At 35.2% G+C, this 20,142-nt stretch overlaps 1 protein-coding gene across 6 annotated transcripts in view; it reads right to left on the bottom strand.

Moving 5' to 3' along the window:
* The window catches only part of CCSER1 (coiled-coil serine rich protein 1), a 1,292,599-nt gene that overhangs the window by 679,072 nt on the left and 593,385 nt on the right, over positions 1-20,142 (bottom strand). For all 6 annotated transcript variants that reach the window (XM_044388078.3, XM_044388079.3, XM_057309745.1 and 3 more), the window contains one exon: positions 1,036-1,119. In XM_044388078.3, the coding sequence (XP_044244013.1) occupies positions 1,036-1,119 (84 nt within the window). The remainder of the gene's footprint in view (positions 1-1,035; positions 1,120-20,142) is intronic.

The raw sequence follows: 20,142 nt of genomic DNA, 5'->3' as shown, positions 1-20,142 counted from the left end.
GGTCAAATTTCAGTAAAAACATTGTCCATTGCCAAGAACCAATAAAATATGCTCTAAATTTGTCTGCTCTCTCACTAATATGTTAAGAATTCTCAGAAGCTCGATGGTCTATAAAATTTGTTCTGTCATTTAATTTTATCAAATAATTTATGTAATATATCATTGTTAATGTAGCCAACTCTGACATCATAAAGAACACTATTGACTAGGATTTGTTTTTTGATCTTGATAATGAGTCAGGCTCTCTTATTGTGTAATATTTCTTCATTTTATTGGTATTGTTAAGAACTCCTGATGAATTAAAACTCCTTTCTCATTCCTCTTTTTCATTCTTATTTTACAGATCATTTTTTATTAAACTCGGTAAGTTTTATTGCAAAATATTGTTGATATACAAGTTGAAAACACATACTTAGAAAAGTAATGCACACTGCTATTCTTGTTACCTACCAAATATGTTTTCAGGTTATAAAAGTTTAACTTAAGACCTTTTTTTATGATGTCACATTTTAAAACACCTGAAAAATCAACTATAAACATTTAATATTTTGTGTAATTTTTATATAATATAGATATTACATAAATTAAAAATCTCATTGTTAACACATTTTTGGTAGCTTTGTGAAAATAAAAAATAAAAAAGTAAAATCTGTTTTTGTTTAAGATTTTTGAGTACTTTGCTTCATATTATATGATTATATCTCTAGGTAGGGCAGTCTGAAGTTAAATCATACACTTTACAAAATAAAATATGGCCTTAGCCTTTATAATTTTTGATAAATACAACTAAAACATCTAACCTTGGTTTAATGATATTTCCAGAATTATATAAAGTTCAATAAAGATTATAGACATCCTATTTTTCAGATTTTCAAATCATCATTGCTATAGGACTGTAAAATTGATAAGGAATCTGACTGAAGCACTAACAGTCTATAAATAATATTGCTGTTAATGAAGAAGTTGTTGGAGGGTTTATAACAAATAACCTTGCAAGGAAAGTATACTTGTGGGCCAAGTATTTTTATCACTTACCAGCTCTTCCTGAAGTTGGGAAATGAGTTCATCCCGCTCTTTCAGCTGCAGCTTCAGCAGGGAGCATTCATCTTTCATTACATCCTATAAAAACATCAAAGAGACAGCATAAAAGGCTTAGCCCTTTCACTCTGCTCTTGATAAGGAAAGTCAGCTTCACACAGTGGGAGATAATTGCGTATGACTAATGAAACTGCAATTTTCTCTACAGTGTGATATTTTTCGTAATATATTCTAAGTTGCAAAATAAACAAGTTAACATATCTGAAGATATTATTCTATATAACATACACTCGTATTTTTTTTAATCAGTGTTTTTCTTTGATATCCATGTATCCATTTTGTTGCCCATGACAGAAACTAGTGAATTATCCTAAATTCTTTCCGCCCGTTCTTGTGCATACATAGTGAGTACAAAAATATTTATACTTTTAAAAGAGATACTTTTATCTACCATTTGTTCCCCTGCTATAATTAAATATGAATTTCCAAGCCACTTACCATGTTATAGTCTTTGTCTTTAATGACGTCTCTCTAATATTTGTCCCTTTTCCTGGAGCTCTATCTTTGGGCAATTTAATCTTCTCACTGGACAAGTACACTCAGCCACAGCCTCTGTGTACACAATACATCTACATCTAGGGCCTGTATTACTGTATGCTGGTGACTCTCAGATATAAATACTTAATCTAGACTCATCCATCTTCCAAACTTCAACCCATAAATAAAACGACTTACTGAGCATATACTCACATTGTCCCATAGACATTCCAGGGCAACCTTCATCTCATCACTTCCCTCTACCTGAAAACTTCACTTCTACTTACTTTCTCACGTCTTCCTAGTTCCTAAAAATAACCAGGAAGCCATCCTATACTCTGCTTTTACTCACTCTGAACCAAATCTGATACCAAACTCTCTCTTCTCTGTTTCCTTGATATTTCTTGGACTCGCTCTTCTCTATCATTAACTTACTCTACGTACTCGTTGCTTCTTTCCTGGCTTAATGCAGTAAGTTTCAAAACGGGTTTTCTATCACATTCCCAATCTGCCAGAGATATTTTCCTAAATGGGGATAAATTACATCCCTTCTTATTGAACAGCTAATCATCTCCTTTAGGAAAATAAAGAAGGCAACACTCTTTAGCATAGCATATAGTGCCTTTCATTATCTGCTACTGATTTCTGGAGCTTCTGAAGTTTTTCATTTCCAACTTTCTTACAACCTTCGCTCATTCCTATAGGACTGGAACACAAGCTGGTTTAGGTATCCTTGCTTTACACATACACAAGTCTGGATTATACAGTCTTCTACCCACAGCGCCCCTCTATTCCCCACAATTTCTTGTGCTTTTAGAGGCATTTCAGACATTGCTCCTTATTCCACTATAGATCTTCCCCTTGTTGGCTGAGTAAGATATCCCCTGAGAGTAAGGGCGTGCTCCAAAGCATCTAAATCATATGTCATTTCATGCCATATTAATACTTCAGGTGTTGTTTGCTTATTCCCCAACCTCTTTGGGATTTTTTTCCCCTCCACTTCAGCAGACAGACTACTTAATTAGCACCAAACACTGTAACTGATGTGCATAAGCTCAAATCCACATTTCCCTCCCATAAAATTACCAAATAAGTAATAAAAACATTAGAATTCCCACTTTTTCTGAATCTGTTAACCTAACTGAACTCACTACACCAAACATATGATTTGAATTTACTAATATCTTTCAGCTGTTTGCAACCAGCTTGACTGAGAGATGCTAATTATCTCTGTACCTTTCCTTTTGCAGCAGGCCTATTCCTTCCCTAATTGTATGTTTTCATGGCATTTACACTCATTGTTTTTAATATTTATTTTCATAGATTTTAAATACTAACGGCAAGAACGCTTAGCCTGCTCCACAATGTAAAGGAAAAAAAAATAACAGAGGTAGGTAAGAGAATAATCACGCTTCTTAGAATCAGAGGATCTAGGATCAAATTGTTGGGCTTCCGAATTAACTAGTCCTGTGGCTCTGTGCTAGTAACTTTTCTGTGGAAGTTGACGGTAACAGCAGACCATAACTACCTCATGGCAAACACTGCATTGTACTAATACTTATATTCCTAAAGTCTTGCATAATATCTCACTTAAGAAAAATTAACTCTCCTCATAAAATAAAATGTCACAGGTGAGTTCTCCAGGAAACAAATACTGAGGTGGAGTTAAGGGTGCATTTGGTTTGTTAGAGAGTAAACCCATGTAAAAAGAAAAGAAAAATCAGACTCGGGTGGGGAGATAGTTGGACCAAGATTCATACCTGACAAATCTTTGATCAGCCAAATGAAGAGCTCCAGCGCCAAAAGCGCCCGTTGGAGGAATCACGTGTTTAAGGAAAGTGGGCAGGGTCTTATATCACTCCCTGTTCAGTCAGTGACTGGGGGCTGTCTCCAGAAGAACTAGATCTCAGCTGCTGTTACTTATTGTCTCAGATCATCCACAAAGGAGACTGACTTCAGCTAGAAAGAAGAGGCAGGCCCTTAAGGCATGAGCTAACAGCAGGAGGCAATCAGCTAACCAGAGGACTGGCAGCTCCGCAGAAAGTCCTTTACTAAAAGAAGATCTGGGCATCTCTCTGAATCTACTACAATTGTTTTTTGTAGATTAATTATCAACAATATTTTTGTATATTAATTATTTTGTGGATTAATTTTATTTATTTATTTATTTATTTATTTATTTATTTATTTATTTATTTATTTATTTATTTATTTTTTAAAGATTTTATTTATTTAGGTGACAGACAGCCAGCGAGAGAGGGAACACAGCAGGCGAGTGAGAGAGGAAGAAGCAGGCTCCCAGCAGAGGAGCCCGATGTGGGACTTGATCCCGGAACGCCGGGATCACGCCCTGAGCCGAAGGCAGACGCTTTAACGACTGCACTACCCAGGCGCCCCTGTGGATTAATTTTAAATGTAAGATTCACCTATATTGTGACTAACAGGAATTGTAAAAAAAATAAAATTGGTTTTCCAAAAAATATGCTCACTTTATACAATTTGCTGATTTTGTTCCTGGGGAACTTTTTCAATAAGTTCATAATCTCACATTTTTAAATCAGATAGGTGATAACATATCATTTGCATTTGCTTATGGAATAACACATTAAATATTTATCATGTCATCAGAAGCCAATTTTTATAAAAGCCTTTATGATGACTGCGCAAATGAATCTTAGTTATCTAGAATTTCATTTTTAGTTGTTATATATACGTGTATCAATATTCACAGAAGTATTTGTCTAACACATAAAATCCCTTGAACAACACTCTTAGCTGAAGACTAAGAGCAATATTCCCTCAATATTCTCACTATGTTTGCAAATTTCTAGGATTTACTTGGCAGGATGACCTATTGAGTTAGAACTCATATTGATGTGTAGAATTAACTGGATTTTAATATTCTTGACTTTTCAAATAAGATTATTCCATTAACAGGGCGCCTGGGCGGCTCAGTCATTTAAGCATCTGCCTTCAGCTGAGGTCATGATCCCAGGATCCTGGGATCTAGTTCCAAATCCATCGGGCTCCCTGCTCACTGGGGAGTCTGCTCCTTCCTCTCCCTCTGATCCTCCCCTCTGCTCGTGCCTGCTCTCTCTCTCTTTCTCTCAAATTAATAAATAAAATCTTAAAAAAAAAAAAAAAGATTAGTCCATTAACCTGTAGGCTAATGTAACCAATTTAAGCTTGTGCTTGTTCAAACATTTTATCTTAGAGAGAGAAAGAGTGCAGTAGGGAGGAGCAGAAGGCGAGGAAGAGAGTCTTAAGCACACTCGCCGCGGGCTGTGGAGCCTGACCTGCGGGGATCAATCTTACAGCCCTGAGATCAGGACCTGAATTGAAACCAAGAATCAGACTAAGCTTCCGCTTATTTAAATGTATATTGTTCACTGATAGGAAACTATGTATTTTAATTATGACATTTTCTTTTTCTCATTCAAGCATAATTAATTTTTAGGACTAAAAATCAATTCTATTTTTTAAATTAAATTCTATTATTTCTAAATTCAATAATTATTTATAAATATGGAACTCATAGTGTGATAAATAAAGTAAAGATGGCTACAAATCTTTTGCTACTATTCCTACTGAAAGATGGAGGCCAATGCTCTCCCCTTGGATGTAGGCTGATTTTATTGTTTGAGCAACAGGATACCATGGAATTAACCCTACATGACTTCCAGGACTAGGTAAGAAAAGGCCTTTCAGCTTCCACAACTGGTCTCTTTGAATGCTCCTTTCTCGGGTTGTTCCCTTGCAGAAGGAACCCAACAGCCATGCTGAAAAGGAAAACCACATGCGCTTCTGTTGACAGTCCCTCTATGAGCTGTGAAAGGACACCCAGCTTCAATTGCCAGCCCTGAGAACGAGCCGTCTTGCACATCTAGCCTAGGGGAGCTTCCAGGTGACCAAAGCCCACACCAATACCTGACCATAACTGCTTAAGTTGAATTATTCCCAAATTCCTGACCTGCAAAACTGTGAACAATTAAAATTATTATTTTAAGAGATTAATTTTGGGGATGATTTGTTACAAACACCACAGCACACATGGACAAACTCCAAATTATTATAATTAAATTAGTATAAATTATGACTCATTATAGTTGTAAAATATGTATGCAGCTAGTTTTGAAATAAAATATTTTGTGATTTAATTTATGACTTTTGTGATTTAAGTTATAGTTTAGTGCAATTGTTAAATACCTCATTTCATGCATGAAAGTAAGATTTATGTCCTCATTGCATAAGTTACTAGAGAGAATCAGACATACAGATTTAAAAATAGTTCACAAATTATCTTATTCTTGTATTTTTATTTGATAAATTTGGAAAGTTAGAGCCAGATACACAGATATTTGGGTAATTTGTCCCAAATTCAGTTAGCTGACTTCAGTCCCATATACTCCATAATTTATTTTTGCCTAGAATTAGAACCAACTCATTGTTTCCGACTATTAGATAAACAGAAATCAAATGCCAAAAAAAGGGCAAGTAGAATCTGTACATCATTTTGAAAATGATCATGCTGAAATTAGAAATATAGGTTAAAAATATCACATAATTTCTAACTCACATACCTTCACATAATTCTGCAGGTAAAATTATTAATGTAATTCTGGGCTACTAATTACAAACACATGTCAAAATTGGTATTGAGTAATCATGATTCTTTCTATTTATAGACCTCTGGAGGGCTTTACTTTATGATTTACAAATTAGTTTCTCATTCTTGTAAACAAAAAGGTCAAAAGATTTTTTAAAAATAAAGGAAAGAGACAACTCTATCAGAGAAAAGAAGGACAGAATGTTATGAACAAGTGGAAAAAGAAAGAAATAGGAATATGGTAGGAGAGGACAGCAGGGCAGAGATTAGAAAACACAAAAATGTATAATAATTGACAATGTATTTTGCAGCTCTACCTAAATAACTGACCCTAGGTAATTCTTATGTAACTGAGCTTTAAAGTAGCACGCTCTCTGCAATGCCTGAGCAGCTGGAGAAATAAAGCAGCGTAGGCATACAGTCATCTAAACAGGAACATAAAAGGAAATGTTTTTTGAATATTGAAAACAAGGCCAGAGTGCCTGGGTGGCTCAGTTGGTTAAGCATCTGCCCTTTGCTCAGGTCATGATCCCGGAGTCCCAGGATCAAGTCCCACATCAAGCCTTGCATCAGGCTCCCCACTCAGCGGGGAGTCTGCTTCTCCCTCTGACCCTCCCCCGTCTCGTGCTTTCTCTCTCTCTTTCTCAAATAAGTGAATAAAATCTTAAAACAACAACAACAAAATGAATAAAAACACCACTCTAATTTTTTACTCTTTAGTTTAAAATAATTGGAAAAAAATACAAATCATTTCAGTATTAATGCTACATGATAAAATTTTTTTTTACATTCAATTAAAAAATATTCTGGATTTGACTTTGTACATTCACTTATGAGATGAACTAACATTTCATTGATTTACAGTGTCTTTTTCTAACTATTTTTATAGAAATATAAAAATAAGAAAGGCACAAATAGGTGCTCAAAGTATCTTAGAAATACATATTTTTAGCATATAGATCAAATCAGGAAACAGCATTATCCCTTGATACAATGGCATATTGGCTGTGATTTACAAACAATCAAAGAGACTGTTTGGATATCAGCATAATCTTTTCCTTTGCAAGTGTTACTCTTAGGAAATATTAAGACTTCTTACTGATCTTTATCACTCAAAAGATAATGATAACAACACCTGCTTTTTGTATAGGATAGGGGCTTTATAATTTGAAAATCCTTTTATGTACATAATTTCTTTTTACTATTAGAATATTTCTTGTTATTAGGCAAAATGGTTATTAGGCAAAATGGTACATTTCTAGGATAAGTAAAGGCTTTAGGCATAAAAATGAAGCAGAAAAAGCAATTGCAGCAAAGGTCAAAGAAAAGGAAACCATTAATAATAATACGAAGATCCTTAGGGTATTTTCATTAACCTCTCAACAAAATATATTGTATTCCTACTTTTTTTGGAATCATTAAAAACAGTCTCCCTGCTGTTTTTAGGATGTTAAAACACATAAAATCTGCTAGGATGTTAAAACAGTTCCATGAGACTGTGGGCTTGTCATTTCCAAGTTGGTAGAACGCTCTTAGATTCACTTTCTTACATTAATAAGAAAAACTTGAGTTGCATAACTCTTTTAATGTACTTCACTTATTTCCACTGTCAGTGGATATTCACATTTTTTACCCTGAAGGTGGTATTAACCACATTTTTCAATGTTTTAACAACTTTCCTATACAATAGAACTAAAATACAGTGACTGAAATAAACCCAAGTCTGCATTAACACAAAACCAGTGTCTCTCAGTAGTGGTCTGCACTACTTTGGAGAGCATCAATTTCCCTCATAAAATGGGGATCATGTACGTATTTTTTCCCACAATGATTCACTCATGTATATATAAGGGAAACAACCACAATTAGGCATGGTAGGTAGAATGTCTACAACAGCAACCCCAAACTTGTCCTGCCCTCATCTCTAGATTCTATGAATATGATATCTCCCTGGTGATTATTTTATGTCCTATAGTACAGTTGACTTTAAAACAGGGAGATGATCTGGGTGGGCCAAATTCGTCATATGAAGCAAAAGTCAGATATAGTCCAAGCATGGTAAGGATTTGATTCACTACTGATGTTTTGAGAACTGAAATGGCTGTGTGAGATGGGATATCATAAGGAGATAAGAGAAATAGCCAGCAAGGAAATGGGACTTCCAACCTTCAATGCCAAGGAAGTGAATTCTTCCAAAATCAGGGATGGGCTGGAAAGACACCCCGAAGCTCCTGATGAGGACGGCTGGATGACACCTTAATTTCAGCTTTGCGAGACTCTGATAAAAGACTTATAAGTGTTTTTTAAGTCACCAAGTTGCATACACAAATACGGAGACTAAGGTAATAGAGTTAGAGAAAGCTTTCTTGACAAAAAAAAAATATCTAACCAGTATCTCAATGGTCAGAAGAGTTAGTCAATAATCAAACAAAGGGAAGCATTTTCCAAGCAAATGCAGGATGATGAGAATTCCTGAAGTAAAGGAAACCATTGTAAGAGCTCAGGGAACAAGTGTTTTAGTATAATGGTATGGAGAGGTGTACATTGGCAAGAAGACACAATTGAGAACCAAATCCTGAAAGTCATTTGGGCCACAGTAGTAAGCTGGTTTATTCAGAAGGCTTTGATGTACCAATAAAGAATTTTAATCTGTGGAAGGATATGATCAGATGTAAGTTTATGCAGCTTACTGTAGGTACAACACAGAGAATGGGCTAGATGGGATAAAGACCAGGGATAGGAGGCTGGTAAGAAATTATTAGTATTTAAACTAAAATGGGGTGATGGGAGTGGATGTGAAAGCTATTTAGAAGGTGGGCTCTTCCAGATATGGGCGGCACAGGAGGGAAAAAGGAAGGAAAGAGTCAAAGGTGATCTAAAGTGTCTGGCAGATATATGGGGTGAATGCAAGTGTTGCTCATTCTTGTTGACAACAAATCTAATTAGAGGTGGAGGAATTTAAGATGAAGAAAATAAAATGAGTTTAATTTGTGACTCTTGTAACATCCAGCTGAAGAAATGGAATATGGATTGTCGAATCATTAGAATATTGATGTAGTGAAAAATCAACAGTTGAAAGATGATAAGTGACTGGGGAAAACAAAACAAAACAAAAAATGACTGAAAATGAACAGTTTGAGAATGAGGAAAGCATGGTGCCATGATAGTCAAAGCAGGAAAGAACTTAAAGAGAGGAAGATTAATGATGTTAGATGCAAGATAATGTAGATGCAAAGATAAAGTAAAGTAAGGGCTTATCAAAACTCATTGTTGACTTTAACAAAGCAGTTCTAGGTGGCATGTTAGAAGCAGAACCCAGATTACATTGGCTCAGAAGTAAACTGAAGATGTGGGAGCAGTAAGGAGTTACCAACTACATATTTATCAAAATATAAGCTCCTTCCAGGACTGGTTAGGATTGAGATGGGGTGTGTGTGTGTGTGTGTGTGTGTGTGTGTGTGTGTGCATGCGCGCTCTTGCTGGAAAAGCTTGAACAGGTTTAAAGATTGATAAAAATGATTCAGTAAGGAAGGAGAAGTTAGAAATACAAGAGAAAGAAGGACTAAGTGAGGGAAGGAAGTCCTTCAAGTGTTAAGAGATGAGATCCAGTACATGGAAGGAGGTATGAGCTTCCAGTAGGCAGAGAAGTATCCATGAACATAAAGAAATGAAATAATCTTTTGTTGATAGTACTTCAATGATAAAGGATCCTCTTTCTAAACAATTTTATATAATGGATTGCTAAGGATTGAATGTGTCCCCTCAAAATTCATATGCTAAAGTACTAAATGCCAGAACCTCAGAACATGACGTTGTTTGGAAATGGAGTCATTGCAGATGTAATTGGTTAAAATAAAGAGAGTACTATGGGTAAGCCCCTAGTCCAATATGACTGATGTCTATAAACAGGAGAAATTTGGACACAGAGAAATGTACACGAGAAGAACACCATGTAAAGACTGGAGTTAATGTCACAAACCAAGGAATTACCAGAAGCTAGGAGAGAGACCTGGGACAGAGTCTTCCCTAGCACCTTCAAAGGGAACACAGTCTTCCTGACACTTCGGTCTCAGAATTCTAGCTTTCAGAACTGAGACAACACATTTCTGTTGTTTAACCTACACAGTTGGTGGTACTTTGTTATAGTATCCCTAGGAAACTAATGTACATAGACATAATGTAATTTTCAACTGCTACACCTTCTTATAGATTATACATAAGTAATTGAGTTTATATAAAATATTTCAATTAGTAAATGAGCAAACAGAAGTAAGAAAGGATGGAAAAAAGAAAGTACATAAACCATGACCTTTGTCTACCATGTCTCTTACCTTCAAAGCTCTCCAAATGCTCATTCTTATTTCTAACATAGGGTAATATTAAATAAAATGGAGAGGTTATTAGCATATCGAGTATGTCAGTAGTTCTTCATTCCTTCAGGTTATAAACATAAAGCACTTTTATCTTTGCATATTGAGTCACTACTTGATTCGTGAACAAGAAAGACATGCAGGTGTTTACTTAAGTCTGTATCTGTCGCGGTAGTTTTGGCTTTAGTCACACTCAGTCATTCAAGGGAACACCAGGGTTTATTTTTGTGGACTTTGGTGCAGAATGTTAGTGCAGCCACCACCATATTCTTGAACTTGACACTGATCAAAATGATCAAAATGTCTCATCAAAGTCAAATTTGTTTTGACCACTAATCAGTATGTGAAGTTCATAGAGATTCAAATTCCTTTCCACATATAATAAAAATGTGGTAAGAATAATATCACCTTCAGGCATGGGGGAAATGCAAATAAATGCCCTGATACTCATACCCCATCCTCATTCCAAAATCTGAGCCCTACTGGTTGAAAAGGGGGAAAAAAACAAAAACAAAAAAACAAGGAAAGAAAAGAAACCTCTGATGACTGAAAATTAGTGGCCATACCATAGATATCCATTATTATAATGTCAAAATATTAAAGACAACCATAAGTATGCAATAATTAAAGAATTGTTATTAAATTATGGTAAATCTATCCAATGAAATATGTAACTTTGAGAAAGGCTGGTTACAGAGTCTATATAGTAACCTGAAAAATATACTTTTAAATTTACATCTAATTTTAAATTAAACCTAAATATTTATTCAAAGATATTTAGCAATCAGGTCACCTGCTGAATCTATGGCACACGTGGTATAGTCTCAGAATAATAGTATATTCAAACGAAAATATTCCAGGACCAAAAAAGAAATTCAAAACAACCAGAGATCTTCATTTGCATATCTTGAACATAATTTCTAGACCCGTAGTTTACAACAATAATTTTTACTACTACAATATTCTCTTCTAGCAGTTTCCCAGAGACTCCCAAGTTCTCCCAAGGGTGCTACAGCCCTTGCTTAGGGACCGCGTGTCCTTCTTCCAGCCCAACTTCCCTTCTGATTCTGAATCATAAGAACTCTTGAGAATGTGTCTGATAAGGAAGTCCTCCATCAGAGGGTAAAGAGGAAAAGAACTTAAGTAAACACCCAAATTATTATTATTTTTTTTAGATTTTGTTTCAAATTTATTTATTTGAGAGAAAGAGGGAGAGAAAAAGAGAAAGCGTCCACTCAAGAGCAGGGAGGAGGGGCAGAGGGAGAGGAGAAGGAGACTCCCTACTGAGCAGGGAGCCCTACCCAGGGCTGGATCCCAGGACCTTAAGATTGTGACCTGAGCCAAAGGCAGATTCTTAACTGAGCCACCCAAGTGCCCCCCAGACTCGAATTATTTTTAATGAATAGAGAAAAGGTAACTCAGAAAAATATTTACATAAATACCCTCCCCCAGCACCACAAAATTAAAACTATGTGAATATTTACTAGACACCAAAAACACTGAGTAAAAAGGCTAAATTATAAACACCTGTAGGGAAAGAATGGTGTCTTTGAATCCTTTTGATACGAAGTACTCTTTACACATAAGAAAGTAGTAAGTGTTTTGTTAATTAAGCTTAAGAAAGTATACAAAAACTGTTCAAAAAGATGTTATTGCAAATCTATTAAAATGTTAAGATTTTAAGGAAAATAAATGACAACTTATGAAAGTGTACAACTTGAACATACAATTTTAAATGGCATTGGACTGAGATTTACTTAGAAAGCAATATGTTTAAAGGTGAATGATACCTTATTTCTGTCAATAATTGTCAAGTTATTTTGCTTGAACACAGAAACTGTAGTTGTAATTCTTGAGGTCTTTATTCTGAACTTGTCACATTGAGAGATTTGCACTTTAATAGTATTATATTATCTTGAAAGTAATAGACCTGTTCACTTTGACTATGAATTTAATATGATTTCTCTTCTTCTATTGCTACTTTAATTTTGTACAGCTGTGCAATGCCTAACACCATAAGTAGAGAGCCAGTCAAGTCACGGGATTATAACACAATAAAAAGAAAAGAAAAGGAAAGAAGAGAAAAGAAAAAACAAAACAAAACAAAAGGAACAGAAAGTAAAGAAAACCTATATTATAAAGGAAGCCAACAGCAAAGTACGTGGGTAGCAAACTAGATAGGTAGTTTTCAAAAGCGGGTGAATGAAGACTTTACCTAAATCATCTGGGGGAGTATTTAAAAGATTTACAGTTTCTTCCTCCCCCAATTTACCCTGCTGGGTTTATGAGACTCAATTGCAGGTGTGAGTTGGAATCCATCTTTTTTTTCATTTTTCTAATATCACTCTTGGGAACACAGTGCTGTTGACAATCAGTTGAAAAAGGAATGATTATTAGAATAGTAAAAACAAACATATGCATGTATGACAACAGGTATAATTTTGCTTCTTATAATCACAATGTGCCATAAATTGGCCTTATATAGCAAACACTTTCCATTATCCAGGATGGTGGGGGAAAGGATAGGTTTTCCATAAATTACTCAGAGTTAGTTTTATATAAAATCATGAATAGTATGGGAAAGGTTAAACACTTGTTCACTAATATTCACAATACTGGTACAAGAGAGAAGCCCCCTAAATTGCAGTAACTTTTAGCTTAGATATTCTCTATTAGTTCTGTTAGTCCTTAAACTGGATTAACTTTCTACCTTCCTAAGACAAACACAACAACAAACAACAGCAAATATATTGTCTTTCTTAACTTCTATCCCTGATTTTCTCTTCCTTTGATTAAGAGATTCTTGGAAGAGCAACTATACTTATAGAACCCATATCCTCATTTGCAATTTAGCCATGAATAAATAATTGTTCAGTCTTCTTGCCTCTGAAAACTGGTTTCCACTCAAGTCAATTAAAACTGCTCTCATCAGTGTTAAGTAAAAACATTTTTCAATCCTCAGCCTGATCTATGCTTTAGACTTGGCAATACAAAACTCCATTTTTATTTTTTATTACTTTTAAAGATTTTATTTATTTAGTTGTCAGAGAGGGGGACAGAGAGAGGGAGAGACAAGCACAAGCAGGGAGAGTGGCAGGCAGAGGAAGAAGCAGGCTACCTGCTGAGCAAGGAGCCTGATGTAGGACTGGATCCCAGGACCCTGGATCATGACCTGAGCCAAAGCAGATGATTAACTGACTCAGCCACCCAGGCGTCCCCAAAAATCCCTTTTAAAAAATATCTCTTCCTCCTGGACTTCTGCACATTTTCTCCTCAGATACTTTTCAAACTCCTTAATATTTTTCATTTTACTTTGTTCTTTAAAAGTTAATACTTTTCAGGGCGCCTGGGTGGCTCAGTCGTTAAGCGTCTGCCTTCGGCTCAGGGCGTGATCCCAGCATTCTGGGATCGAGCCCCACATCAGGCTCCTCCGCTAGGAGCCTGCTTCTTCCTCTCCCACTCCCCCTGTTTGTGTTCTCTCTCTTGCTGGCTGCTTCTATCTCTGTCAAATAAATAAATAAAATCTTTAAAAAAATACTTTTCAGGTTTCTATCTGAAGACCTCACCCATCTCCCCTTAAACGTTTTATCTCAACAACTTATTGTATTAGCAATTACCTATAAACTAACGGTTCCACGAGTTATCATCAATCCCCATCCCCTCCTCCCCAGTCTTCCGAAATCTTGTGCCAAATTCCTAACTGCTTCCTGGAGATTTGCCACTTGTTATGTTCCAGGTGTGTCAGACTCAAACTTTCACATCTAAAATCTTTACCCTGAAGGGCAACATATAATTTCTCCTATAATTCTGGTCTCAATTAATAACATCACGTTTCCTATAACGTGATCAAGAAACGTGATCCATCCTTGACTTCTTTTAGAACTTAAGTATTTCACTTCATATCTTGCTGGTGTGGTTTCTGATGATGAGATGACTATTGTAATTCTTTCTCTCTTCTTTCTCTCTAGAGGTAAGATACTTTCTTTCTCTGGATTCTTTCAAGATTTTCTGTCTTTGGCTTTCTACAGCTTCAATATGGTATGTATAGGTGTAGAGTTTTTTATACTTTTGCTTGGAATTCCCTGAGTTCCATGAACCTGTGGTTTGATGTCTGCCATTTATTTTGAAAAGGTTTTGGCCACTATGTAAACATTCCTCTGCTTCATTCTCTCTCTCTTCTAGTACTCCAGTTATGCACATGTTATACTCTGAAATTATCTCAGAGTTCTTGGATATTCTGTTATATTGTTCCCATTACTTTCTCTTTTTGTGTTTCATTTGACATATCTTCAAGCTCACTGATCACTTCCTCGGCAGTGTCTAATCTACAACTGAGTCCATCAAAGGCATTTTTCATTTATATCCATTTCTAGCATTTCATTTTGATTTTTAGAGTTTCCTTTTCTCTGTTTACATTGCCCATTTGTTCTTGCATGCTGTTTATTTTTTTCCATTAATGCCCTTAATATACTAATTAGAATTATTTTAAATTCCCTGTGTAATAATTTCAAAATCTGTGTTTATATGAATTTAGTTCTGCTCCTTACTTTGTTTCTTCTTATTTTCCTGCCTTTTAGCATGCCTTGTAATTTTTTCGAGAGCTGGAGGTGATGTATTGAGTAATAATAACGGAAATAGTGTGAGTTTTTATGTTAATCTTGCTGAAAGTTGGGCTGTGTTTGATATTTGCTGTAACTGTAGGTCCATGATATATCTTCTCACATTCTAAAACTAACCCACAAACAGTCCCTTTTCTGACTCCAAAATTCCTTTAACTCATTCCCTTTCTTCAATTCCCATCACCACTGCCTTAACTCAAGCCTTTCTATCTGGTTAGACTTTTTCATATGTCTCAGAATTGTTCTCTTTGCCTTTGTTGCAACACTAAGGAAGAGAACCTTAACTGAATTATTTATGTATATTTATTTCCCTATTACATGTAAACTCTTTGAGGATAGAAATCATATTTTACCTTTGCACATCACAAATCATGTAGTCCCGTAGCTTTCACAGAGGAGTTCAGTAAATATCAATGAAATTAATGGATGGATGGGCAAATCATCTACTATCTTCTATGCCGTTAGTGCTTTAATAGAAAAAAATTGGGCTGAAACTTGAAGTTAAAATTGATTTTGATTTCCTTAGATTAGTCCAGAAATTCTTAAGAAAAGATATTTTGCCCACAAATATATTCCATTAATGATGCCAGTAGCTGCCTCCTGGTGGTATTCTAATTATCAATTCAATGAAGGCAGAACAGGAAATGTGCTGTATAATCAGTACTCTGGAGATATATATATATATTTAATCCTGGACAATTCACGTCTTAATGCTCAAGAAAGTATTTATCAGGAAATAATTTTACGGCCTTTCACAGCATTAAAGCCATCTAGGAGAATACTCTATAATAGAAATATTCTTTCTCTTATTTTTGTTGCCATATCTGGCATTTAACACACTGCTTTGGTTTTCACCATTCTCTCAATATGATTTTAAGTTTTTTGTAAGGTACATCACAATCATTATTCTATCTTTCATAAGTAAATTGAAATAGAAAATAGAAATAGAAAAGATAAGTGACTTGCTCAAGGCAAACACAAAAGTTATCAAAAGAGCTAAAACAAAACACTGTCAAATATTTCAATAACAAAACCAATGATTTCATACTTACAGACAATAGCTATAGAAAACTGAGAAAAGTGCAGTCATTTTTATTTTTCCTGAGAGCTAAAGCCAAGACTGTCTAATACATATAAAGATAGTTTTTAATGAACACAGAAAAAAAGTTTACAAAACCTTTTGTTTTTAGCTTCATAAGGAAATCAAACGGTTTAATTTCAATATTCCATATTTTATCAGAAAAAAAGTCTTCCAAATTTAACTTCTGCTAAAATAAGGGAAGACTGCCTACTTAGTTCCATGGGCATTAAATCCATCATTTCATTAAATGTGATTTTACAGAAACCCTATGAATTAGGTGGTATTACTGAGATTTTACAGGAGAGCAAGGTGGCTCAGAGAAACCCCAGTAGCCAACATTCCACAGTCACACATACATTACGAAGGAGGTTTATACAACTACATGTTTGCTGAATGACTAATTTCTGAGTTGAGGTCAATGACTGGTTCTATAGATAATAAAGAGTGTTATGATAAATTATCTAGATTCCAAGAGTTCAAGATTTCTTGAAGATCACACATATTTAGAAATGTTGATACTTCAGTGAATTTAGGTTATCTTTACAAAGTATGTTAATGAAGTAAAAAGGGAGTATTCCTGGGGGAGGAACCTTCCTGTTCATTAGTCTTGCTTACAGAGCCTCGGTAAGTTCAATATTATTTTAGGGGAATCATTTGAATGAATATCAAAAACATGTAGAAGCCTACTGTCCTTTGACACTTTTCCTTACAGTTAAGTGGATGGAAAAACTCCTTTCTCCATTGACTTCCATTGTCAACTTTTGAATAAATAAAGTCCTGGTGGATAATCTGGGCCTCCTTAACCCTGGTACCCTTTTGAAATTGGTCAGCGAAAGTTTTCAGACTTCCCTAGGGCATGTAGTCTGCAAGTGCAATAAAAACAAATGACTATATTTGCACTTCTTACTAGTTCAGCATTTTGCTTGAATTATTTTGAGGATCATTAATGAAACTGAAATATCCTTAGAGATCATTTAGATGGTAAACACAAAAGGATACTGAGGTTTGGGCTTACTTTCTGGCGATTTCTGACCAATGCCTTTTTGGAAGAAAAATAACCTGAAGATTAGAGAAGAAGCTTGTCCTCCCTGAGTAATAGACAGCATAGGCTTCCCAACCCCAACAGGTGACAGCGATTAACTACATCAGAGGGACTCAGGGAAAGTCAAGTCCTGAGGGCATTTTTACAAATTAAGGTGCTTTTAAGAACAATAAAAGCTATTTAAAAATGGCTTAAACAGAAAAGATATTTATTTATCTCATAAACAAGATAACCAGTGATGGGTGGTTCCAGGCTCAGCTAATTCAGCAGCATAAAAACATAATCAACGATCATGATATTTTCTATGTTAGTTTCACTCATCCTCAAAGGGTAGGCATTAGTTCTTGGGCTTGACCCTTTGTAGTTGTAGGCAGGGAAACACAAATCCAAAAAGGATGCTCTCAATCAGCTGGATTTAACAGTGGGAAGGCACAGTTTTCCCTCTCGCAAGTATTATTTTCATCAAAGGCATACTATTCCCTTGGTCCATTGGCCAAGATTGGGCCACACAACCAAGCCCAAGGGAGTATCAGGCCTTTTTTTAGCAGGCAGGTTCTATACCAAGGAAAACTGTCTGCATGGGGAGAAGATCAATGAGGTAAGAATCTGACATTGTAAGACTACATACATAACTTGTAGGGAAAGTCTGGCATCAGTTTGCACTCTTAAAACTCATTACTTTAAATATCTTTCATTCAGTAGAGTATTTAGAAATAAGTGAATATTAAATGTTAGCCATTTGACAAGGGTCTGAGAACACAGCAGCAAACAAGATGGAAAAAGAAGGTTTATACTCTTTAGTGCAAAGAACAGAATTCTAAAGTATGATGATGTTGTGGAAGAGAATTACTAGGTTCTAGAGAAACCCGCTCCAGTCTTCCCCGATTAAGCAATGCTTAAGCTGAGACCTGGGAAAGTTGATTATAATTTTGCTGTGGGAAAAGAAAAATAAAATACACCTTGACTAAGATAACAGGGAACACAGGAAGTTCAAGGAAATAAAAGATACCTAGCATAGATGAAGTATGGAACACAAAGAGACAGAATGACACTGGACAATGCTATAAAATCAGCCATATGATGCATGCTTCCCAGACCTTTTATTAAGAACAAGGGGAATGAAGGTTTTTAGACTTTATTTCAAGGACAAGAGATTTTAGTAAGGATAAGACATTTAGTAGGGATATGACATATTTGAATAAAACTGTAAGAATGGGGAAAAAGGGAGAGGATAAAGTTGTAAGAGAGGAAGTGAGGATGCCAAGTAGGCTACTAAAATTCTAGAGGAAAGAAAGAATAGTATTTCTGAGTTCCTGGTAGTGGACCTGAATTATAAATTTTGTTCCAAGTCTTCTAAGAAAATGCTCAACTACTGTCTAAAATAGCTTTTACCAGGTATTAATGTATTTGATTTAACCATACATAGTTATAAATCAATTCACTATGGTTTAATAAAGAGTTTTCAAAAGTCAACCAAGAACTTCTAACACCATTTTCTAATAGAACAGCAATCTTGAGGAATGCATGGCTCCCTCTAGCTTATATGTGGTATCCCACATGAAGTTCACTGGTTTTGCAGAAGAGTATTCCCTCCCCAAACATAAGACAGAATATGGGAAACAAAATGTAATCTCTGGGATGTTGGTTTTGTAAATAAAATAATAGGTTTGGTTTTTTAATTTCTTTGTGTGTTGCTTTGGTTTGTTTTTCCACAAGAATGTATTTCTAATAATAATACTGGCCTTTAATGGAGAATTTGATTACAATAAATTTTGCTTCTTAGATATTTTTACAAGGCTTACTTACAGTCATCCAACAAGAGATACATGTATCCATGCACTCATGCACATTCTACTTTCAAACTAATCTTCTCCAATGTATTTTTCGAATGCTTGAATTGTGTTTCTTTCTATTCAGGAACTTATGAATACTGAAATACAATATAAATCTTCTCCCTATCATAGTCATCCACTGCCAGTGGTCTGTAAAATACAGATTCAACAAATTAACTTTTGTTAGACCTGAATTCTCTTCTTCCTACAGTAGTAACTTTAAGCAGAACAGTGTTCAAGATAATGTAATTTGAGTTATACTGTTATTAGGCAAAAAACGATGCTTATTCTTTAGAGAAAACTATATGAAAATAGTCTAATAAATGTATTCAATCATGAGACCGTCGATTGTCTTCCTTTTCTTCCCCCAAGATATTAAACCAGCAGAATAAGAAAACATTTAAAGGAAAGGAGAATTATTACTAAAAGAAGCAGCTAACATTTATTTTCTTTTAATTGTATGTCAGGCACTCTGGATATATTGTCTCATTTAACCCTTACGATAATCCAGAGTTAGGAACTTGTATGTTGTGATTAACCATTGAAAAACTAATGCTTTAAGTGTGTAAATAACGGACTCAGTCTTCCAGAACTACCCTGTAATAGTATTAGGTCTGTTTGGCTCTAATGTCTGGATATTTTGCTATAAAACATCTATAATATGCTGAACAATCTTAGGTGTTTCAGACACATTTAATTTAGTTAGTACGATGATTCTGATGAGTAGATATTAATATCTATGTTGAACAGATAAGAAAACTGAAACTCAGAAAGGCTTAAATACATCTTTCAATGTCACTCACTTAAGCAGTGGACAAAGGTAAGTAATGGAGTTTTCATTTCAATCTACACATTTTTAAAAAATTTATTTGAGAGAGAGAGAGAGAGAGAGCACATGCGGGGGGATCAGCAAAGGGAGAGGGAGAAGCAGGCTCTCTGCTAAGCAGGAAGTCTGACGTGGGGCTTGAGCCCAGGACCCCCGGATCATGACCTGAGTCGAAGGCAGATGCTTAACCA

The sequence above is a fragment of the Ursus arctos genome, unplaced genomic scaffold (assembly GCF_023065955.2).
Source record: "Ursus arctos isolate Adak ecotype North America unplaced genomic scaffold, UrsArc2.0 scaffold_9, whole genome shotgun sequence".
Taxonomy (NCBI): Eukaryota; Metazoa; Chordata; class Mammalia; order Carnivora; family Ursidae; genus Ursus; species Ursus arctos.
Note: the sequence above shows the minus strand (reverse complement) of the source record. Positions and strands in the feature narration are given on the sequence as shown.